The following is a 20,280-nucleotide window of genomic DNA, read 5'->3' on the forward strand; positions in this document are numbered from 1 at the left end:
TACTAGGAACATTTTCTTTCAACAGTTAATTTTCCACATATTACTTGTATCACTCCCTCCACATAAACTAAATGCAATCTAAGGTAGAAATTGTGATGTTCTAATTAGTGTTAGCTAAAATGAAATCACAAACATTATAATATTATGTAAGGTAAATAGAATGCAGATACAGATTTACTGGCAACATTCTCACTTTTTTCAGATAAGAAAACAACATATTGCAATTTTTAATTCTGTAGTTAGATTGCAATTGGATTGTTTCCAATTTATTTAGCTAAAATATAACAGTTGTTATTTAGCCCATGCCTTATTCAAGAACTCCCAAAGCAATCAACAAATGGAGTCACTGTTCTTCAGTACCTGAAGAAACTGAGGTACAGAAGCTACAGCCAGAAAACTAGAAAAAATATTGATACCAAAACCAAGTTCCCACACGAGTCAGTACAGAATCTGACCAAATCCTTCATTTATTTATGAATCTTTCAAGATTCACTATATTGCAGCCATGTTGAATTCATAGCATTAAATTACATTTCAGTCGTGCCTGTCCGTTCATACAAACCAGAAAATGAAATGCCATTAGACTGAGAAGTCTATATAAACTGTGCAGCTTAAACTGCAGATTAGTCCTGATCTTACCAGTAATTCAAAGGAACCTGCATCCTGAAGGTTTTCTTCAGACCTGTTTCTTACCAGAACTTTAGACATAGTAAGATTGTATCAGTAAATTTACACACAAATGCCTGATTTTTCATCTTTTGTTCTAGCAAATTACATTAAAAAAACAACAACTCTGCTTAAAAATAATGTCAGTGAAATGAGATTTACTGTTCATTCTTGCAATGAGTGCAGCAGTCTCCATGGTGTCTTCTGATTTCCCTGACACAATGACTATTATCACCTTTGATGCGCCAGGTCTCCCTCCATAGGATTCTGACAACGCATTCTGAACTACAAAGTCAATGGCTTTGCCTAAGAATAAAAGATAAATGAAAGATATGATTGAAGAGACCTGTAGTGACAGGACAAGAAGTTTTAAAATAAAGAGGGTAAATTGAAGAAATTCTTTACTCAGAGGGTGGTAAGGCAGAAAAGAGGGTGGTAAAACAGATTACTTAGAGAAGCTGTTAATGTCCCACCCCTGAACACATTCAAGACAAGGCTGGATGATGTTCTGAGCAGCCTAGTCTAGTGGGAGTTGACCTAGCCAATGGCAGGGCAGTTGGAACTAGATGATCTTGGAAGTGTGTCTTCCCCCCTCCCCAACAGAAACCATTATGAGTTTTCATAGAATCATAGAAAGGGATATAAAACTAAATTGTTTTATTAGTAGGTTATAAGTACTAGAATATTAGAGGATTTCTTTTCAAAGGATATTTAGTGTCTTCTTTATTGCTGCCACATGAGAAATCTACTAAGTCCCTAGCAGCATTACTAATACACTCCAACACAAAAGATTCTTCCTTATATCCCCAATCTCTGATGTACTGAAAATCTTACTGCCTTCCCATAGCCACAAGGATAAAGTTATGATTCTTGTTTTAGTAATGACTTTTTCCTGAAGTTAGGTTGTAGTTGGACTCGATGATCTTTAAGGTCTTTTCCAACCTGGGTGATTATATGTTTCTATGACTTTATGAGAATGTATTTGTTTCCCAGTTGCAGAATAACAATGACATCTAGCGGCTATATGATCTGCCCTCAATGAACACTACAATTTCATACTACATTACTGGTACACTGAAGTTGTTCAGTTCCCAGAGAATTCAATCTCAGGAAAAACCACAGACCAGCTAAAATGGGTACCCACTGTTCTTTAATTGTGAATAAAATGAATACTCAGAGAAAATTTTGTTCAAAATCTTAAAAGCTCCTTTGGATTTGGAAATCATCAGGTCAGGAAGCAGAAATGATACTATATGACTGATGTGATGCTCAGGGAAAACACTGAGTGATGAAAAATAAGTGCTTGAGATACTAGTTCCTCTGAGTAATCATCTTCAAAGAACTACCGAGCAGAAATATGCTTGCATAAGGAATTCACTGACAAACTTTGAATAATAAAAACATTTGTAAATCAGATCATACATAGTTCACCAGCAATCCACTCTAACAACAAAATAAATTGCAAAATGTTTAGGTGTGCAGAATAGCTTTGCACACCTAAACATTTTGCAATTTATTTTGTTACCCATCCCTCTTAACTGACAGAAGCAAAGATAATTTCACCAAGCTACTGCAAGGACAACCTCTATGAAGCCTCAAGAGAAAAGAGCCAGGTGTATAAAGATGTGATCAAATGAACACTTGGAGGCATTCAGAAATTTGCTATACCAAGCAGGAAGATGTCACTTCTCAACCATTAGTTTTTACATCCAGTAATAGCAAACTGCTCAGTATACTAATAAACAGCCTGGCCCACAGTTGACATTTGAACATTTTCTTACTACTAGACTGCATCATAGCAGTAATCTGATATTTTCATACTTACAGAGGAAATGTAAAATGTTTACATTCAAATAAATTTCATAAAGGACAAAGATATATTAAGACTGAAAGGAGAGTGTGCAGCATTTTAGACATAACTGTAAAATGAACAGGTCTCAGCCCATACAAGTTTACCAGGTCTCTAAATCAGTTCTAACATACTGCAAAGTTTTCAGTCATTTTGGCCCTAATACTCCTTGCTATACTGTAGAATACATAGCAAAAGTCATGCATGGAATGAAGATTAAAGTGAAAAGAATAGAAAATATCCTACAAAGATATTTGAGAAGAGGGGAAAAACAAACAAACAAACGAAAAAAACCAAGAGAGAAGGTATTATATCACTGCTTAAGTCTTCTCCTCTTATCTACATTTATGAACAACTGATGTTTAACTTTGACAAATAGAATCAGGCCTTTCTAAAATCTTTTTCTTATTGTTTTGAAGAAGATCATTCAATAATTAGTTATTCTTGTTTGTTTGTTTTTTGTGGAAATCATCTTCTGCACAGTCAGAGTAGATTTTAAGGACAAAAATATCTGCTGAGTAAGTTTGGAAATGTTTACTGGAAGTCTATGGAGATTCTTAGATACCTTAGATTCTTCCTTAACTGAATAATATAATTAATGTTTTGGATAAAGGAAGAAAAATATGAAAAAAAAAAAAGAGATATGCTAATCTGAATTACAGATATTAGATTGCAAATAATTGTGAATATCATGGAATGAACTGAAAGAGCACAATTTGCTCTATAATATTGGACATGCATCCAAGAACTAACAAACAAGATTCATTCCAGAAAGGAATGAATACAGAGAGAAACATAAACCAACACAGCAACATTTTATGGTTTTGTCAGTAACTTGGGGAAAGCAGAAACTGTTTAAAACAGTTTCGTAGTTATTTTATTCATTTTTGTCTGAAATGAGGAGTAAAATGTAAAGCCCTTGTGTGGGCCTGTGGAGCTGTGACAGGGAACTCCAAATAGGTGGAGGTTCCTACTGGGAGCTTATGCATCCATGTCTTCAGTGGCCTCAATGATCTTGCTAACACTTCTGCAACTACTTAACCAAAAAGGAGAAGTCAGTGTCCCACAAGCACTGAAAGTTGCCTGGGAAAGAAGCAAAAAGATGTAGCTCCTTAGCACTTGAAAAGGTTCAGAAACAGCCAAAGGCTATGAAGCCTGTGGATAGTCCAGATTGCACCCGGTAACCAAGAACCTGTCAGAAACAGCCTTCTTTGACAATAAATCAGAAACTGGCCTTTATATCTTAATTCAGAATTTTAACTGAACATTAATTTATTTACTAATTTATTTTTACTGAAAATATCAGATTATTTTTTATTTCAAAGCAAATTAGGTTTTGCAAACTGATCCCACATGTGGATGTTTGAAAAGATCCGTTTATAAGACTTCAATATTCTGCTATTAATGTTAAAATGTGTTTATGGGAGGGAGTAGGGAGGGCATGAAGCAAGACATTAAGACCCATTTTTTACTGGATGAGAGCCCTTAGATCAGGGGGAACAGATCTGGAACATTCTCCATTGAATAAATGCATACAGAGAGGTGACAGACACTTATTTTCTTTAACTCAACTATATCCTCGTATCAGCAGTTCAGCTGATACGGGTGCGCTTGCAGCTCAGCAAGCACACCTGTAGCATATCTCAGGTCTTAGAGGTGTACAGTTCTGTCATATCCCCACCCATCAGCTTTTAAAATGGGTATTATCTCTTCAGTATTGCACACAGACTAGCTCTCTTACATGCTGTGCATGCGAGTGCAAGAAAACACCCTAGGAGACAAGCCACTTGTTAGAGCCATGTTAGAGCCTGTATGGGGCGGCTGAATCACAGCCCGAACCTCTGATTGATCACCTGAGGCAAGCAATGAGTCAGCCATGGAAGCACAGGTGAAGGCAAATCATCTGTGCTGCAGGAAGGGGTGGAGCCTGGCTCCACCTCTCCTAGACCCATTTAAGAACTGACTGCCAGTGGGGAAGGATCTCTCTGGAGATTCACTCCATTGGAGTTCATCTTGCGAGCCTAGGATAGGGTGAGTGATTTTCTCTCTTTACTCTAATATAAATTATATTAGCCAAGCTCCTGGATGGATATATATATATATATATATATATATATATATATATATAAAATCTGTATATCCATTGATTATATAGAGCCATAACTTAAAGCAGTCATAGCCAACCCACAGCCCACATGCAGCCCAGCACAGCTCACTGTCACTCCCCACATCTGCCCCACACTATCATTGCTGGGGCTCTTCCTGACCAGCAGCTCCGCCAGGCCCCTGAGCAGCAACTAAACTTTAGCGTGCTATTAACTCTATCTGAGCTGAAACCAGAGCATGAGGTGCAGTGTAGTGCCAGTACAAGTTATGGTGAAGAAGATCATTAGTTTTGATACATTGGCTAAACACAGTCCTGTAAACAGCAAAGAAAATGCATCCATGCTTTCTGTTTTCATAAAGGAATTTGGAAATAAGTTTAAAGATTGCTGAAAAAATTGCCATGGTTTAGCCTGGGCAAAAATTCATTAATTTTTTTGTTTATTTGTGACTCCATTTTCAGTCAACATAAATACATTACTTGTGAATTTTCAAATAGAATGTATAGAGTTGCAATTAAAAATTTGATCATGTCCCTTTACCAGACTCTTGTAAGACCTCTCTTACCAGAAAGAAATATCCCTCACTTCAAAACTACGCCTTATGTCATAGCTTTTTGGCAGTATGTACATTTGTGAACAAATATTTTGACGGATGAAGTACAGAAAGAGAAAACAAAAGCCTCTGATGAATATATTGAGATCTCATTAAGAATTGCAACCACCTGCCATCAAACCAGACAATTGTGTTAGTTTCACAAAAACAAAGCCACATATCACACTAGTTTTATGCTTTTTTGCGTATGTTTTAACTAAAAAAAAATTAAAAGTAGAATAATATTTGTTACTTCATATACATTAACTCTATTATGTATTTAATGAGGGTTGCTCCAAAAGTAATGCCTCCTATTTTATGTTGGCTTACAACATCAGAGGCGGATGGCTGTTTCTGGCATGACATTAGAGATGGAAACTTCCCATCAAGATTCTGTTACATTTTGTTGCTGTGTGACAAATGGCACCAGAGGAGCAGTCTGACAAGTTGGCATTTGACATGGAAATGATTATGAAGCAAAGGTGTAGAACTGAATTCTTCCATGTGCAAAAAAATGGCACCCACTGACATTTATTGACACTTAGTGGATGTGAGCACAGTAAGATGGTGGGTGGTGCAGTGATAGCAGCAACAGTGAGTCACCTCCACTAGTACAGATTTTCACAAGCACAGCATGCAGGCTCTTGATCATCACTGCAAAACATGAATAGCTAATGGCTGTCACTATGTTAAAAAAAAATAGGGTTTGTAGCTGAGAATTTGTTCAATCAATGAGTTTTATTGTGCTCTTTGCATCTGATGTAGTTTTCACGGAAAAATAGGAGGAATTATTTTCAAATAAACCTATGTACATGCAGCCCAAGTCAATGCTTCTTCACTCAGTGCAGTCCAAGCCAAAATGTTAGACACCCATGACTTAAGGAAAGGTAGTCAGTCATGTGGCTCAAACCTATAGTTGTTCTCTCCATGTATAGCTTTGAGTGAAACATGATTATTTTAGTCAGCAAAGGTTGCGTAAGAATTATAGGATCATGTTTCTGCAACAGGGAAGCCAGCACAGATGACAAGAAACAGATGAGAATGATATTTTTTGATAGGCAAATCTGATCAAGTTCTCTATAAGCTAGAAAAACTTCCTAGGGAAGTGCAGAAACCAAATAGAGCTCTCTAAACTTTTTAAGCAGCCTCTGTGTTTCCAGAGGCTTAAGCACAGACAGAGTGAAATGAATGACCATGCATTTCCGAAGGACATCAATCCTTCTACTCAGCCAGCCACATTCACACACTGCAAAGTGCAGAACAGGACCACAGTGACTTATTTTCATTACACTGGCAGGAATTACTTATACCCTATTCCTCTTAGGCTTATTATACTATACCCCAATCATGATCTCTAAGTATTTTCCAATGAGACGTAAACAAATCACTAACAAGTATGTCATATGGCTGCCTCTCCCTTTTCATTTTCCGAAGATCATATTTTCTCTATTTATTCTGCAGCGTTGTTTACTATACCCATTACCATATAAGATTTCATGAAACTTGTCTATTTGTATGTAACGGTTTATCCTAAAATGAGCCTATAGAAGTCTCATCAGCCATCTGGTATTTCTATTTCTCCAGGCTGAGAAAACAATCATGGCTAACCCTTCTGCAAACTATGGAAATCAGTTTTTTTTTCTCACTTTTCTGTACCAACAACTCTTTACAACCTAGTGTAAGCCAAAGACTCTAGAAATCTGTATACTCCTCAACTATTATAGGACCCTAATGCTAGGCTGTTGCCAGAGTAAATGTAGTTCTAGTCCAAAAGAATAAAATTCTCAGGGTATCCAGTGAAAGATCAGATACACTGTAGGAGAATCACTGTTTGCTGAACCCTACAACTGATACATGTGTGTATTGAATTTCCACCGATTCAGTGGGAAATCTGTGTTATGTTTTAACACATAAAAATTTGAAGCAGACATGTTTCAGGATGCAGATTTCCAGCAAATACACTGTTTCACAAGTAATTTTTGGTAGGTGATCACTGCTTCCTGGCAGCATTCCCAGCTTTGTGTCAACCTGAGTCCTTGTGGGACCAGCATGACAATTTGACAAGGAACAAAACTACCCAATAACACAGTAGTTATGTTCTAAGCTGTTTCAAAACAAGCACTGGCCCAGCAAAGAACAACAGCTGGAGAGGGCAGCTATCAAATCCTGCATAAGCAGCTCTGCTGCTAAATACCTCAATAATTGATACTGAAAAGTTTATGATTGAGTTTTCACTTTCTGATCAAGTTTTGCTTGCTTGAAAGATAATGAATTAAAATTCTTAGAATTATTTCAGAGCTAAAAAGTAACTGCTGCTCTTCTTTCCAGAATACATTAAGATAAAACCCAATTCAAGTCATTTAAAGTTACATTTTAATGAAAGTTGAAACTTTACCAAGCAATATACATATAGTAAAGATAATAACTGAATTAGTAACCTGAGCACACTAGTGGAAAACACGAACAGAAATTGGTAATCAAGATCAGACTATATTCACAGGACTTCTTTCCTTTTTCACTCACCCAGTCTGGTAGGACCTTGTTCCCTCTGTTTAATTGAGTGCACCATCTTGATGAGATTTTCAGTCTCCTGAGGCTTGTTCAATGAAATTTCTAGATTATTTTCCCTGGCATACTGGAGAACAGACACATGAACTGATGTATTGCCTGAAGTGAAAGGCAGAAAACAAACACTTTAAGCAATGCATATGAATGTCTTACAATAAAAATCTAAGGACTTTAATAAAAATAAAAATTAATAAAAATCAAAAGAATTTGAAAGTAATTGTCTTTTTTGAGTTAAAAGACAGGCACATACTGATATCAGCACTTTCAATAAATGCCTGTACAAAGTTTTTCATTTCCTCAAACTCTGATACTCCAATACTGGGACTTCCATCCAGAAGAAACATGACATCCATAGGTTTGTTGCACAACTCTGAGTTGGGAGGAAAAAAACAAAGAGCATTAAGCATGATAACCAGAACTAACATTTATTAATCTATTGATAGGAGTAGAAAGGGCAGATAGCTGCAGTTGGAGAAAACAAAGCTGAAACAGTAAGCGTATTTAATGAAGGGCTCAAGATTTATATTTCAATTCCGTCTTTTCTGCTAATGTTATTTTGCTCTCAAAGGACTAAAAATAATAAACCAGAAAAACAAACAAATGATTTAGTCACTTTAGATAAGAGGAATTTTGTTACTTACTTGAGGTAGATAGATGAGAATACTCTTTTTCTGCTCTTACATTCCATCCTATCTGAAAGCTACTGTACACTACTGACAAACACAGCCAAGGACTGCTCAGACTACAGAAGGCTGGCTGCAGGTCAGTGGATGGCACTGCCAAACTGGGGTGGAATCACCTGATTCTAATAAGGATAAATGTTCCTTCCTTGGCATTTGGACAAAATATCAATTGAGATACGATAAATTTCAGATATGTGAAGTAAAAACAAAGAAGACAGGATAGAGAAAACAGGAAATTACACAAAAAAAGTACATCCAACTTTACCTGGTATTTCTGTCCAAGCTTTATGAGAGCAGCATGACTGCAACACTAATTCAGGTGCTTCTTCAATAAGTGTGCTGTAACTTTGTAAGATTATTGGTCTATTAGGCTGACTAATCATTCTGAGCTCTTGGACATTTGCACTGGGAGATATGCCTATGGGAATAACATTTATGCTCATAGGATGTCGTGTTATAACATCAGTGGAAGGATTGGATGACACCATGTATACCAAGTGAGGCACATTCTGCCTGCCCCCATTTGCTGATGTAAATGTATGTTTGGAAATATAGTCAAGGGCATGCCCAGTGTTGGTGGCCTTCCCTCCTTGGTAGGGTATACTCCTCACTTTCTCAATAATACTTTCTTTAGACTGTATTTCCCTAAAGGAATACTCCAGAGTGATAGTGTCTGAATACTGCATGACAGTAACATGAATATTTTCTTGTCCTATATTCATTTCTATGAGCACCTTCTCAAGGAACTTCTTGATGATATTGAAATTTTCCTGTCCGACATTGTCAGATCCTTCAACAACAAAAGCAATATCCAGACTTTTTGTAGTGGGATTTTCTGTGAAGTGTGGTGGTACTGTAAGCACCCTCTGGGTAAATACGTCATTAGACATTGTTGGAGTGGGTACAGGAGAACTTTCTGCAGGCCCGAGATCACACAGATAATCGATTAGAAGATCTCTGTTATCCATTAGCTCCAACACATTGTTCATTTGAAAAGCTCTAGTATGTAACTGCTTTTCAATGAATCTGATTTGTTCCACATTAACATACGGTCCAATTCCCACAGGTATAACTGTAATTTTTTTATTCTTCAAGGCTGGAATGATGGTGCGGACTTTTCCTGGAGACTTGCTTGCTAGAAATAGCATCGCAATTTGGGCAGCATTAGTCCTTTCTGCTTTTCCAAACACTTGAAACACAATGTATTTAAGGACTTCAGCAACAGATGCTACTTCATCACCTGTGTATTTTATGCTTTGGACAATTTTTTTCATCTGGGACTGTGTTTTGATATCTTTAAGGCCAAGATAGATTGTAGGCCCAGCCCTATATACCAGAATTGACACTCGGATTTTCTTTTGAGAGATGTGGAGTTTGTTCATCATTCCAATTATGAAAGTCTTCAGCTGTTCAAAGTCTTCCTCTGACAGTTTATTGGAGCCATCCACTAGAAAGGCCAAGTCCATCATCTTGCTGCATGAATATTCACTAGGTGCAAGTTCTCTGTCCTCCTCTGGAGCAGGTGTTAGTGTTAGGATTTCCTTCACTGGTTCACAGGGCACACAGGATAAATTCTTCCCTTCACACAGACTACAAAAAATCATCAAAAGTAACTATTAAAAAAAATAAAAATCAATGCTTCTAATAACATACTGCCCACATCTTACAAAAGAAAGTCCACTGGCTATATACAAACAAAATCAAAACAAAACAAACAAAAAGAAAACAAAGCAAAATCAGAACAAAATCAGGAGAGTGATTTTTTTTCTTCCCCTTCCCCTGTACTGTATAGCCAAACCCTATTAAACCCACTCAGAGGAGGAACTGTTCATGCATGTTTGTTTAAATACAGGAAGCAATTGAAAATATATGCTGTATTTGTCAGACAGTGCTCTTCTTATAAAAGCTTTTGGTAGAACATGTAAAATCTGTGTCTAGGAACAGCATGGAAACACTCTGAGCTCGAGCAATGCAACAACTGGTGAACTTAACTGGAAAACATGGTTTGCTTCACAAGGAAGAAAGCTATGAGGCAAACTGGAGGCAGCTAATGCAAAGAAAAATACTAGAGTTGGCTCTAATAAGATTTAGCAGAATTTGTGAGGAGGCTTAGCTTACTCAGGTTTTAATCTAGCAAAAGAAAAACGTAACCAGCTTTCTATCCACATCTAAATTGTACTAGTTTGCTTTGATTTTTTTTCTGACTTCATTTTGTTTTGAATAGCTCTGGTACATGTTCATCTGTTGGGAGAAAAAGAGCCTAGGCTCACAGTCATCTCCTTCACTAACCACGTATATTCACCCCCAATGTTTTCTAATGTCCGTTTCATTGTCTTCCCCATACTGTGTTCTATTTTCCAGTCCCTATTTATTTTATCTGTTGTCTCTTATTCTTCTTACCTCACTCACAATTTCTGCTCACCTCCCTTAGTTCATTTTTCCCTTCTCCCATCTCAAGTTTGAGTGTACTTTACTACCCAGTGCATCTCTACATTATCCACTGTTAATCCTTTCTTAATCCCATAAGATTTTTCACTTCCGTCACTCTCCACGTTTTAGGAACTTGTTTATAATTCATTAAGTTCTAACTTTACCAAAGCTTAAACAATTCTACTCTGCTAATTCTTGTTTGTATCATTCTCTTTACTTCACATATTTGACCAAAAATCTGTACTCATCTGTACTCATGAACAACGTGGCTCAGAATCAGTAAAGACATTTTACTTGTATTACTGGAGAGTATAAGGGAGAGAATATGGAAAGTATATGAAGGAGTAAGGATCAAAAAGTACTAATTCTCACTGCCAGAGAAGACCAAAGATGTACAGACTGAACAAGTAAATGCTAGAAGAAGGTATCATTTTTTTCAGGAAAATGTGTTGTTTTGCATATGGATTCTTAGTTTTAAGTACTCCCAGGGCTATATTATTTTCAAGCTGCTTTGAGTGTCTTTTTAATTGAAGAATACTCAGATATTTTTGGCATTAATGCAAAGCAGCAGAAGATTTATTATTTTAATCCTAATATGAACAAGACTTTTCTAGTTGCCAATTTCCTTTGGGTATTTGCTATGAAGTTCATTTTTGCACAATATCTTTTATTGTTTGTACAGATGGTGTAGGCATTCTAAATTAGGTGACAGCTATGTAAAAAGATGTTTCCCTAGTGATATAAGTTATCCTAATACTCTGTAATCTTTTGTGAGCTGCAGCCAATGGATCAACATTTAAGAAAAACTATTATTAAAAATTTCGAGGATTAGGAAACATATACTCATTTGCAAAGACTCTTTCTTGACCTCTTGATGGAATTCAAGGCTCTTCATGAATGCAATTGTTTTATTGATGGTGTTTTGTGTTTTTTTTTTCAGTTACTGATCAGCCTAACAGTCTAATGTCTTGGGTTTATAAGGCAGATGTACACTAGCTCCAGCAAAAGGCCAAAAATTCCAGTTTTGTACCCATTAGGAGTATCTGTGAGGTTCAGACTGTTTGCAGCTAAGGTGTTACTCTGGGCTAATAGCTGCTGCAGTTTAACAACTCAGTTTCTGTTAAATAAGATCAAATTACACAATGGAAAAGAGTTTTGTATTCACAGCATTAGGAGTTACTAGCTAAAGTATCTCTCAAGAGACTAGACCATTGAAGCAGGCCAAGCTTTCAGGTAATAAAGAACTTTGTGTAATATGCCATTTAGCATACAATATGAAAATCTATCTCTGCCACTTTGCAGTTGAAGGGCCTAATCCCACATAGTGCACAGCATAGTGCACCCTTGCATTAATTTTGTAATGGTTGGAAATGCATGCATGAAGGATCAGACGGCAGTATATCATCTTAAAATCTCGGGGAAATTATTTTTTCAATTATGCTGCACACTTCCAAATGCTCAGTATCTAGAAAGTTCAAGATGGAGTGCATTTTTGGATCTTACACTATACATACATAATTTTGTTTAGTACCAGTAGGAAGAAAGAGTTTTGATGGCTTTACTGATGTTGAATCACACCTTACAAAATAGAATGACTTAAATTAGTGGGGCCACCACATACGGGAAAAGACACTGTTGAAAGGAATAAATGGATTTCCCTTTCTTAAATTCAATTGTCATCCAATTATCCCACCCATCAAAAAAGTTCATTTTCAGGATACTTAAGAAAGAGTATTGACACAAAAGAGGGTTTCTAAGCCTCATCTTCAGTAATGTATTTAAGTTAAATCCAACAGCTTATTTATGCATTTCATCTCTCTCTTTTCATCCTCCTCAACAGACATGTTATTTCACTGCATAAACTCTTCCATCATACCAAGATTGACAGTGCTGCGGATGATCTCTGCTCAAAACTACTCTCCTTCCATGTGGGATCTTGACATCTCCAACTGCACACACTGGACAGTCTTCTGGACTGACACAATCCAGGGATAGTTCATCAAGTATTTTCCCTGTTTTGAAATAGAACAGTAGTATAAGAATGCCAGTATTCTTGAATTTCAAACTCAATCCATTGCATTTATACTGCTTAAAAAATAATGACTAGTTTTCTGAGTCAGGTTCAAGCTCTGAATACTCCACTAGTGTTACTGTCACTGCAAATTTGACTTCACAAACAGTTTTTGTTTTAGTGGGATATTGGAAATACGTTACTCAGTGTAGAACCTGCAACAGCCAGGGCCATGCAGAAGGTGAACATAGTTCAGAATAAAGTATTAAAAATACCATGAGAAAGAAACAATTTCCTTTTCACATGTATATTACTGATTTGTCCCCTTATTTCCTACCTCCTGGTACTGATCATACCGGAGCACTATTTAAATGTCTATTACCTGAATACTGAAGGCTTGAGTATCATATTTAACACTTACATAAAGTTATATCCAAGAAAGCTCTCACCTTTCTGTAAAAGTGTAAATAGAAATACCGAGACCCAAAATAGCTATTTTCGGTCTTAAAAAAATTTCTTTTTGTGCTTTCACATGATATGAACCATAGAATCATAAACCCACATAGAATCATAGAATGGCCTGGGTTGAAAAGGACCATAGTGATCATCTAGTTTCAACCTCTCCTGCTATGTGTAGGGTTGCCTACTACTAGACCAGGCTGCCCAGATCCACATCCAGCCTGGCCTTGAATGCCTCCGGGGTGGGGCATCCACAACCTCTTTAGGCAATCTCTTCCAGTGTGTTACACTACTCTCTGTGAAAAACTTCCTCCTAATATCTAAACTAAAACTCCCCTGTCTCAGTTTAAGACCATTTCCCCTTGTCCTATCAGTATCCAACCCGTGTAAATAGCCATCTCCCTTCCTGTTTATATGCTCCCTTCAAGTACTGGAAGGCCACAACGAGGTCTCCCTGGAGCCTTCTCTTCTCCAAGCTAAACAATCCCACTTCCTTCAACATTTTCTCTGATCTTATGAGCCATATATTCACCTGAGTTTTCACTCTTCTTTTGGATCTTCCTTATCTTTCGTACTTTCCTTTTCTCCTGCACTTTTTTCGTTTTCCCATTTCTAAGAAAGCTGATGGGTATAGTTAAGCTGAAAGCTGCTGGGCAGCTTCAGAAGCATCGGAGACTTCAGAGCAGTGAGCAGGTGAAGTTGATGAGTTTCCTCCACCACAGTAACTGCTTTGAAGGCAAGCATTTTATGAGTATTGAAATAGGCTGGTTTAGCTACTGGGATCAATATAGTAGCTTAATGACCAATATATTAATTTATTAAAAAGAATCAACACATGCTAGTTAAAACATTTTTCAGTTTAGCTTTGCTTGGTGTGCGAACAGCTTTGTTTTTCTCAACAATTCTGCTTCACAGAAGCACTGAAGACACAGTAAGACTACTTTCATCTTTGCATCCACCAGATGCAAGAACTTTTCTTGAGTTTCACTCAAATTGTTTTGAGTTACAGTGCACCAAGATAGAAAGCTGTTCATTGGGGAAAAACAGCTAAAAGATCATCCATAGGGCACTGGGAAGAATATGATGATGGAAAAATGAGGAGAAAATAAGTGGTTTAAGACCACCTCTGGGCCATGCATGCCCAAAGGGACATTAGCACATATTAAGGAGTTCTTGGAAAAGAATGAATATGTATGCCAATGTATTGCATATGTATGTCTTAACTGTTTAAATGTAGAACCAGAACTCCCAATGTGTATGCTTGGTTTATCAAGTTGCCTTATATGTGTCATGAGAAATAAGGGAACATTGGCTTTCTAACTCCACATTGAAGTTAGAATTTCCTCCCTGGATTTCAGATAACTGCATCCAGCACAAAATCATAACCTACACAGGGAACAGCCTCTGTCATTAAATAGCCCCTAATCCCCCTATCTCTCTGATTACACTGCTCCCGTCTCATCATTCTTAGTGACAAGGTTCCATTCTCCACTTCCTAGAACCATTTAGTCTCTCCACACATTGTCCTCATTTCACAGATACAAACTAGGATTCCTAACCAAATTCCAACTTACGTTGCAAGAAACTGTGGTGAAAATACATCAATAAAATAGTTGAGGAATTAATTGCGGTATCTAAACACTAAGCAATTTCCATCCTTAGAAATCTGTGAATGTTTCTGGAATGTAAGACTGTAATTAACTGACTACAGCAAAAGATGGACTTACCTGCAGGACAGTGAACGTGGCATCCTTCTACACACTGTAAAGGGCACTTCAAAGGTTGTGCGTGTTGGCATGTTATAGGACAAGCAGGTCCACAGCTATTGTATCTCCATTCACATTGATTATCTAATTCTTGTTTATTTAGGTCCTCACAGCTTTGTGCTATACAATAAAAGAATTGAAGGCAAAAAATCAACACTGAAGTCATCATGTCTTTCAGAACTAAGACACCAAACTGAATACAAGGTGCACCACATATGTATTGAGAAAGATTTACAACTTAAAATAACTTCCTCCAGTCCATCCAGGGCAGGCTACTCCTTCAAATACATCTATTTTTTTCACATAATGAAATACTTGGTGTAGATGAGGGAGAGTTGTTCTTGACAAAAATGATTACTAAGAACATACTCTACACCTATTAAAAAAAAAATCTGGATTTGACTGGTCTACAATCCATTCTATCCCCCTGTTGAGGGAATGGTTTTTCAAAATAAATAGAAAAGGGAGGTGAAAAGTCACCATGAGTTGCAATCTTTGTCTCATTACAGTGAATTTCTCTGGACATCAGAGGGAACAGAACTACATAAGAATAGTCTAGCTGAGCCAATGGCTTCTTGATAAAGAACTTGAACCTTTTCCATTTACTTGTATTTCAAAATCATTTACAGTTCTTCCCCATTGACATCATACTTACGGCACAGATCTCGTGATCTCCAGTGAACAATGACACCTTTTTGTGCACAGACATGTGCATAGGCTGCTATAGCATCACAGAAACAAGCACAGTCTCCAATAGATTCACAGGCACAAGTGTCATACATGCAAATATCTATATAGGGCTCAGGATTCACCTGAAAAAGATAAATTTAGGATACAGTACACTAGACCACCTTAACCTAGTCTTATTTAACATTCAGATGCTCCACTCACCAAGAGCTGAGATGTTATGTAAATCAGCGCAGATCCTTTTGCTGATGCCAGCAAGAACTCAAATGGGGCCACATTCCGAGTTACAGGCACTGTAGTTTATTGTCCACCTTACTACTCCTTATGTGGATCAGCTTTATAAATTTTGAGCCCTATTACCAAACTGTCTTGTGCAGTTTGAGTAGAAAGAAGCTTGAATGGCATTATATTAGGTCAACTTTTCCTCTACCCTTCCCTCCCAAAATGCCAACCCTTTTACTTGACTTCATGCATCTGTCTATAGCTTAAAGTGAAATTTTCCTCAAGCAGAAGTTTTTCTGTGGTTTTCCACTAGGGGAATCTTGCATTTTCCCAGCTGCTGTAGCTGTCAGCTAAAGACAGAGTCAGAGAGGAGAATACCAATTAGGCAGTACACGTTCCGTGTGCTGTCAGAATAACTGCACTATTTCCCTCAGCTGTAATAACTATCAGCACAGTTCATGAAGAACAGAAATGAGAAACACAGGACATGATACTTACAAGCTTTTTGCATTCTTCAAAGAGACCTCCAGACAGAATGTTGCATGATGTTTCTACCATCACCTGCTTCAATACGTTGTCATTACACAGTGGAGACACCAGGGCCTGTTCCCAGTTGAACTTAATATTATAAGAGACATGTACACATTGCATTAGCCTTGCTTTCAGAACCTCAGGACTCTTCAAACTGAACAGATTCACTCACTTTAGACATTTTTCATAACAAAAGAAATTTGCAGAATGCAAAGCAGAGCAGGTCACTCCCACATTTACTCCAACTCCGGCATGCTACAGTCTTAACATAGATATAATCTTAATGCTAAGTGTTGCTGTACCAAACCTCTATCCTGAAAAACAATCATTCACAGCTCTTTAGAAGGCATGAGAGAGACTCACAAATACAACCACTCTTCAAAAGACAATAGCCAAGGTCACTGCTGAATACAAAAAGGCTCAGAAGTCTCCATTTTAATTTAGCTAAGAACACAGATACTAACATGGTATTTATCACTGTGATATACTGTAGATTCTACCCTGCACATCTCACTACTCATTGCCATAATTTCTCCTGTTCTCCAGTCAAGTAATAAACATATTTATTCATATTTATGTATATTTATTTATATACATGTATGTAATTATATAAATGAATAGAAAGGAAGATAACACTGAAGTTATGTCACTGTACATAAGTAAACCAACTCAAAATGCCATGTGATCAAAAACAAATATTTAATTTTGTTTTCTAATTATTTAAATATTTTGAGGAAAAATCTAAAAAAAGGCCTTTTCTTCCTCCCATTGAAAATATAGGCCAGTTTTGAGACAAAGTTTTCAGCCTTAAAGGCATCATATGAATTAAAAATTCCATTTTTTAAATATCAAGTTGTCTTCGAATTGTTTCCAAAATTTTGGGTTTGGAAATACTTTTTGACATACTATTTGTGAGCTTGAGACAAATTTATTTTTCAAAACTAAGCATTTGGAAAAGAAGTGCACTCTCACATGAAGCATAACTAGTACATTGTGAAATCACATTATCTCCAGGACAAGGACTTAGGTAACACTTTCAGATAGCAGTTAAACTTCTCAAAATTCAGAAGCAGTAATAACTGTAAGAGATTATTCTTTTACATCATTGTCTCAAAGCTTGCTGGGGACACAGATGGACAAGTCCAAGCAAATCCTGGGCAAGGGTTGAGAAATCCTTTGTCTGAGGGACATAGATAGACAAGGCCAGGGGCAATGAGAGAGAGATAAGCCACAGATTAATGGCCAGGAAGCAGTCTTTTGTGCGTGCTTATCTCGAGGAAGATGGCCATCTCAGGAGGTGCTGCACATGACTCTTACCCAAGCGCCCAGGAATGCCATGATGGCAGAAGAAGAAGGATAAAAAGGGGAGATACAACCAAGAGGTTGAGGTTTTCTGGCAACAGATTCCTCATAAAGAAGAGGTTTCTGACATGAGAAGCCTTATGACCTGCCTCTCGCCCTCCTGGACTTGCTCTGCGCTCTACCTGCATGCTGAAGAAGAACAAAGGTGTCTGCCATCAGATTCCTCACTACAGAATTTCTGCATGCTACAGACTCTCCTGGGCCTGCTACCTGAGTCCTGCTGCTTCCTCCCGGACTGGCTCTGCAACGTCTTCCTGCTACCTGTTTGCTGCGGAAGGCCAGCCACACTGTTGCTGCTCTCCCCTTGTGCTTTTGACTCAAACCTTTGAAACTGCATGCAACAGGACCACTGCTGGATTCTGGTGGTGACTATCCCTGCTTCATACAGTTCTTGCTTATTTCCTATCTTTTCTATCACTCTCCTCCCCTTCCCCGTCACCCAAATTCATAATTGTCACCATCCTTCCCTTCCCTGTCTCCCTGATTAAGATTTATAATAAACTGGTCAGACCAACATTTGAACCATTGCTTCTTAATCTCCCACTGGGTATATACATATTAAAACGAACCTCCTCTCCCTCCTATAAATTGGAATGAGACAATAACATGGCAAAAAGGTCTTACATTCACTCCTATACCTTGCCTATTCTATTCATGCCTCTCTAATCTGAAAATAATAACAGAATGCTCTCTAAATAACATCAAAAATCATACAGAAAGAAATTAGTCTATGCATTGAGCTGTTCATAAATGGATGAACTAAGATGTGGGATACAGAACTTTGGATGGAAAAATAAGAAACGTTTATCTGAATTCTTTCTGTCTGGAAATTACATCTGGTCGAGTTTTTTTTTTTTTTTAATTAAGTTTTGCAATGAGATTTCCAGTTATACCTGGATTTCTAGCATCTAGACTGGCAAACTCTATGAAGTCCTTACCTTTCAGACCGGCTATGTTAACATTCATCTAAAGCCAAGACGCCTAGAGGCATTAAAATACTTTATTGATCTTTTATCAGATTTCAAAAAAGAATTTTATTGGAAAAAATTATAGGAGTTCATTTTTTATTTCTACTCCTTCAGAGCTCTTTAAGCACTCTTAAGTGATACTGTAAGCAGTATTAATTAGTTCTCAGTTCATTCACAATCACCTTTTTGACATCAGCACAGTATGTATTAACTTTCCAAGAGTTTCCAAAGTCAACTGGATCCACTTCAAGATGTTCATTGCTGCTGGTCAAATCATTGTTTTGGATTCCATCAAAATTTCCACATAGACCACACACCCGATCCTCACAGGGAAAGAAACACAAAATAAATAAATGATACCCTAATAGGCTGGCTCAGAGTTTTGTTTAAAAGTCTTTTTAACCTAGTGCATTAAAGGCACAAGTCTTAAAAACTGAATTATCCCTGTTCTATTCCTTAAAGCATACACAATCTGACATGCAGGATGTTTAGTTCCCATTCTGCTAAGCTGAAAGTAGGACTAGCCTGTCCCCAGTGTCTTCAGGGAGGTGAGAAGACAACTCTGACTAGTGGTGCCTGTTGGGTCTGTTTGGGCCAGGACCAGGAAGTTTACATATGACCCCATTTCATTCCTCAAGATGACTGTCCAGTCACCATCACTAGTGAACCTGGCTCCCTACACAGCTCCTCTTGTACATAAAAGAAATTTTCTCAGTCTTTCAAAACAGAGTTACTGTTAGGCACCATAGCATTCATTATCATAGTTCATCTCCAAAGACAGAGAATTTAGCCTTTACAATTGAAGCACCAGGTAAAGTAAGCAACCCTTGTGTATTACAAAAAAAAATCTCTTCATTTTCAAGCAGATTCAAGGGAATCTGTCTGCATGCCTGCAATAAAAAGTGCTATCAACAAGGGAGGATGCAAGTGCATTCCTTAGTGAGAGTAATAATTAAAGCAAAAAATACTTACATTGAAATCAGCTTTTAAGATAACTGAGACTCCCATGGCAAGATCCCATGTCACAGTGATGCTTTTGCTCAGTAAAATGATGTAATAACGGCCAGACTTCATGACTTCTAAGTCACGGCTGTCTTTAGGAGATACCTTAATGTTTACCTGAACAAGAAAAACATATTGTTTTACCAATGATTTTCTTTATCATGTATATCATTTTCCCAGTAGGACATAACATGAACTCATATAACAGAGGTTATGTTCAACCATGCTGTTTGCCAGAGAACAGACAGCTTATAGACACCACACAGATAATCCAAGAGGGTTTGCAAAACTGCAAACAAATGTATACAAGACTAATTACATGCCTGGCTCTACGTGGAAAAGCTGCTGTGGATAAGTTAATTCCTTAAAAGTAAAGCTT

The 20,280-nt window shown here is 37.3% G+C and overlaps 1 protein-coding gene across 1 annotated transcript in view; it reads right to left on the reverse strand.

Annotated features, from left to right (window-relative positions):
• Window positions 1-748: 748 nt before the first annotated feature.
• Window positions 749-20,280, reverse strand: part of LOC100540162 (von Willebrand factor) — a 52,170-nt gene continuing 32,638 nt past the window's right edge. The window contains exons 8-17 of the mRNA XM_010716971.2: window positions 19,872-20,018; window positions 19,082-19,222; window positions 16,537-16,656; window positions 15,785-15,941; window positions 15,091-15,249; window positions 12,770-12,905; window positions 8,729-10,053; window positions 8,031-8,150; window positions 7,736-7,879; window positions 749-972 (exon numbers count right to left, since the gene is read on the reverse strand). Coding sequence (XP_010715273.1) covers window positions 764-972; window positions 7,736-7,879; window positions 8,031-8,150; window positions 8,729-10,053; window positions 12,770-12,905; window positions 15,091-15,249; window positions 15,785-15,941; window positions 16,537-16,656; window positions 19,082-19,222; window positions 19,872-20,018 — 2,658 coding nt within the window. The 3' untranslated portion in view covers window positions 749-763. The remainder of the gene's footprint in view (window positions 973-7,735; window positions 7,880-8,030; window positions 8,151-8,728; window positions 10,054-12,769; window positions 12,906-15,090; window positions 15,250-15,784; window positions 15,942-16,536; window positions 16,657-19,081; window positions 19,223-19,871; window positions 20,019-20,280) is intronic.

This window comes from Meleagris gallopavo, chromosome 1 (genome assembly GCF_000146605.3).
Source record: "Meleagris gallopavo isolate NT-WF06-2002-E0010 breed Aviagen turkey brand Nicholas breeding stock chromosome 1, Turkey_5.1, whole genome shotgun sequence".
In the NCBI taxonomy this organism is placed as follows: Eukaryota; Metazoa; Chordata; class Aves; order Galliformes; family Phasianidae; genus Meleagris; species Meleagris gallopavo.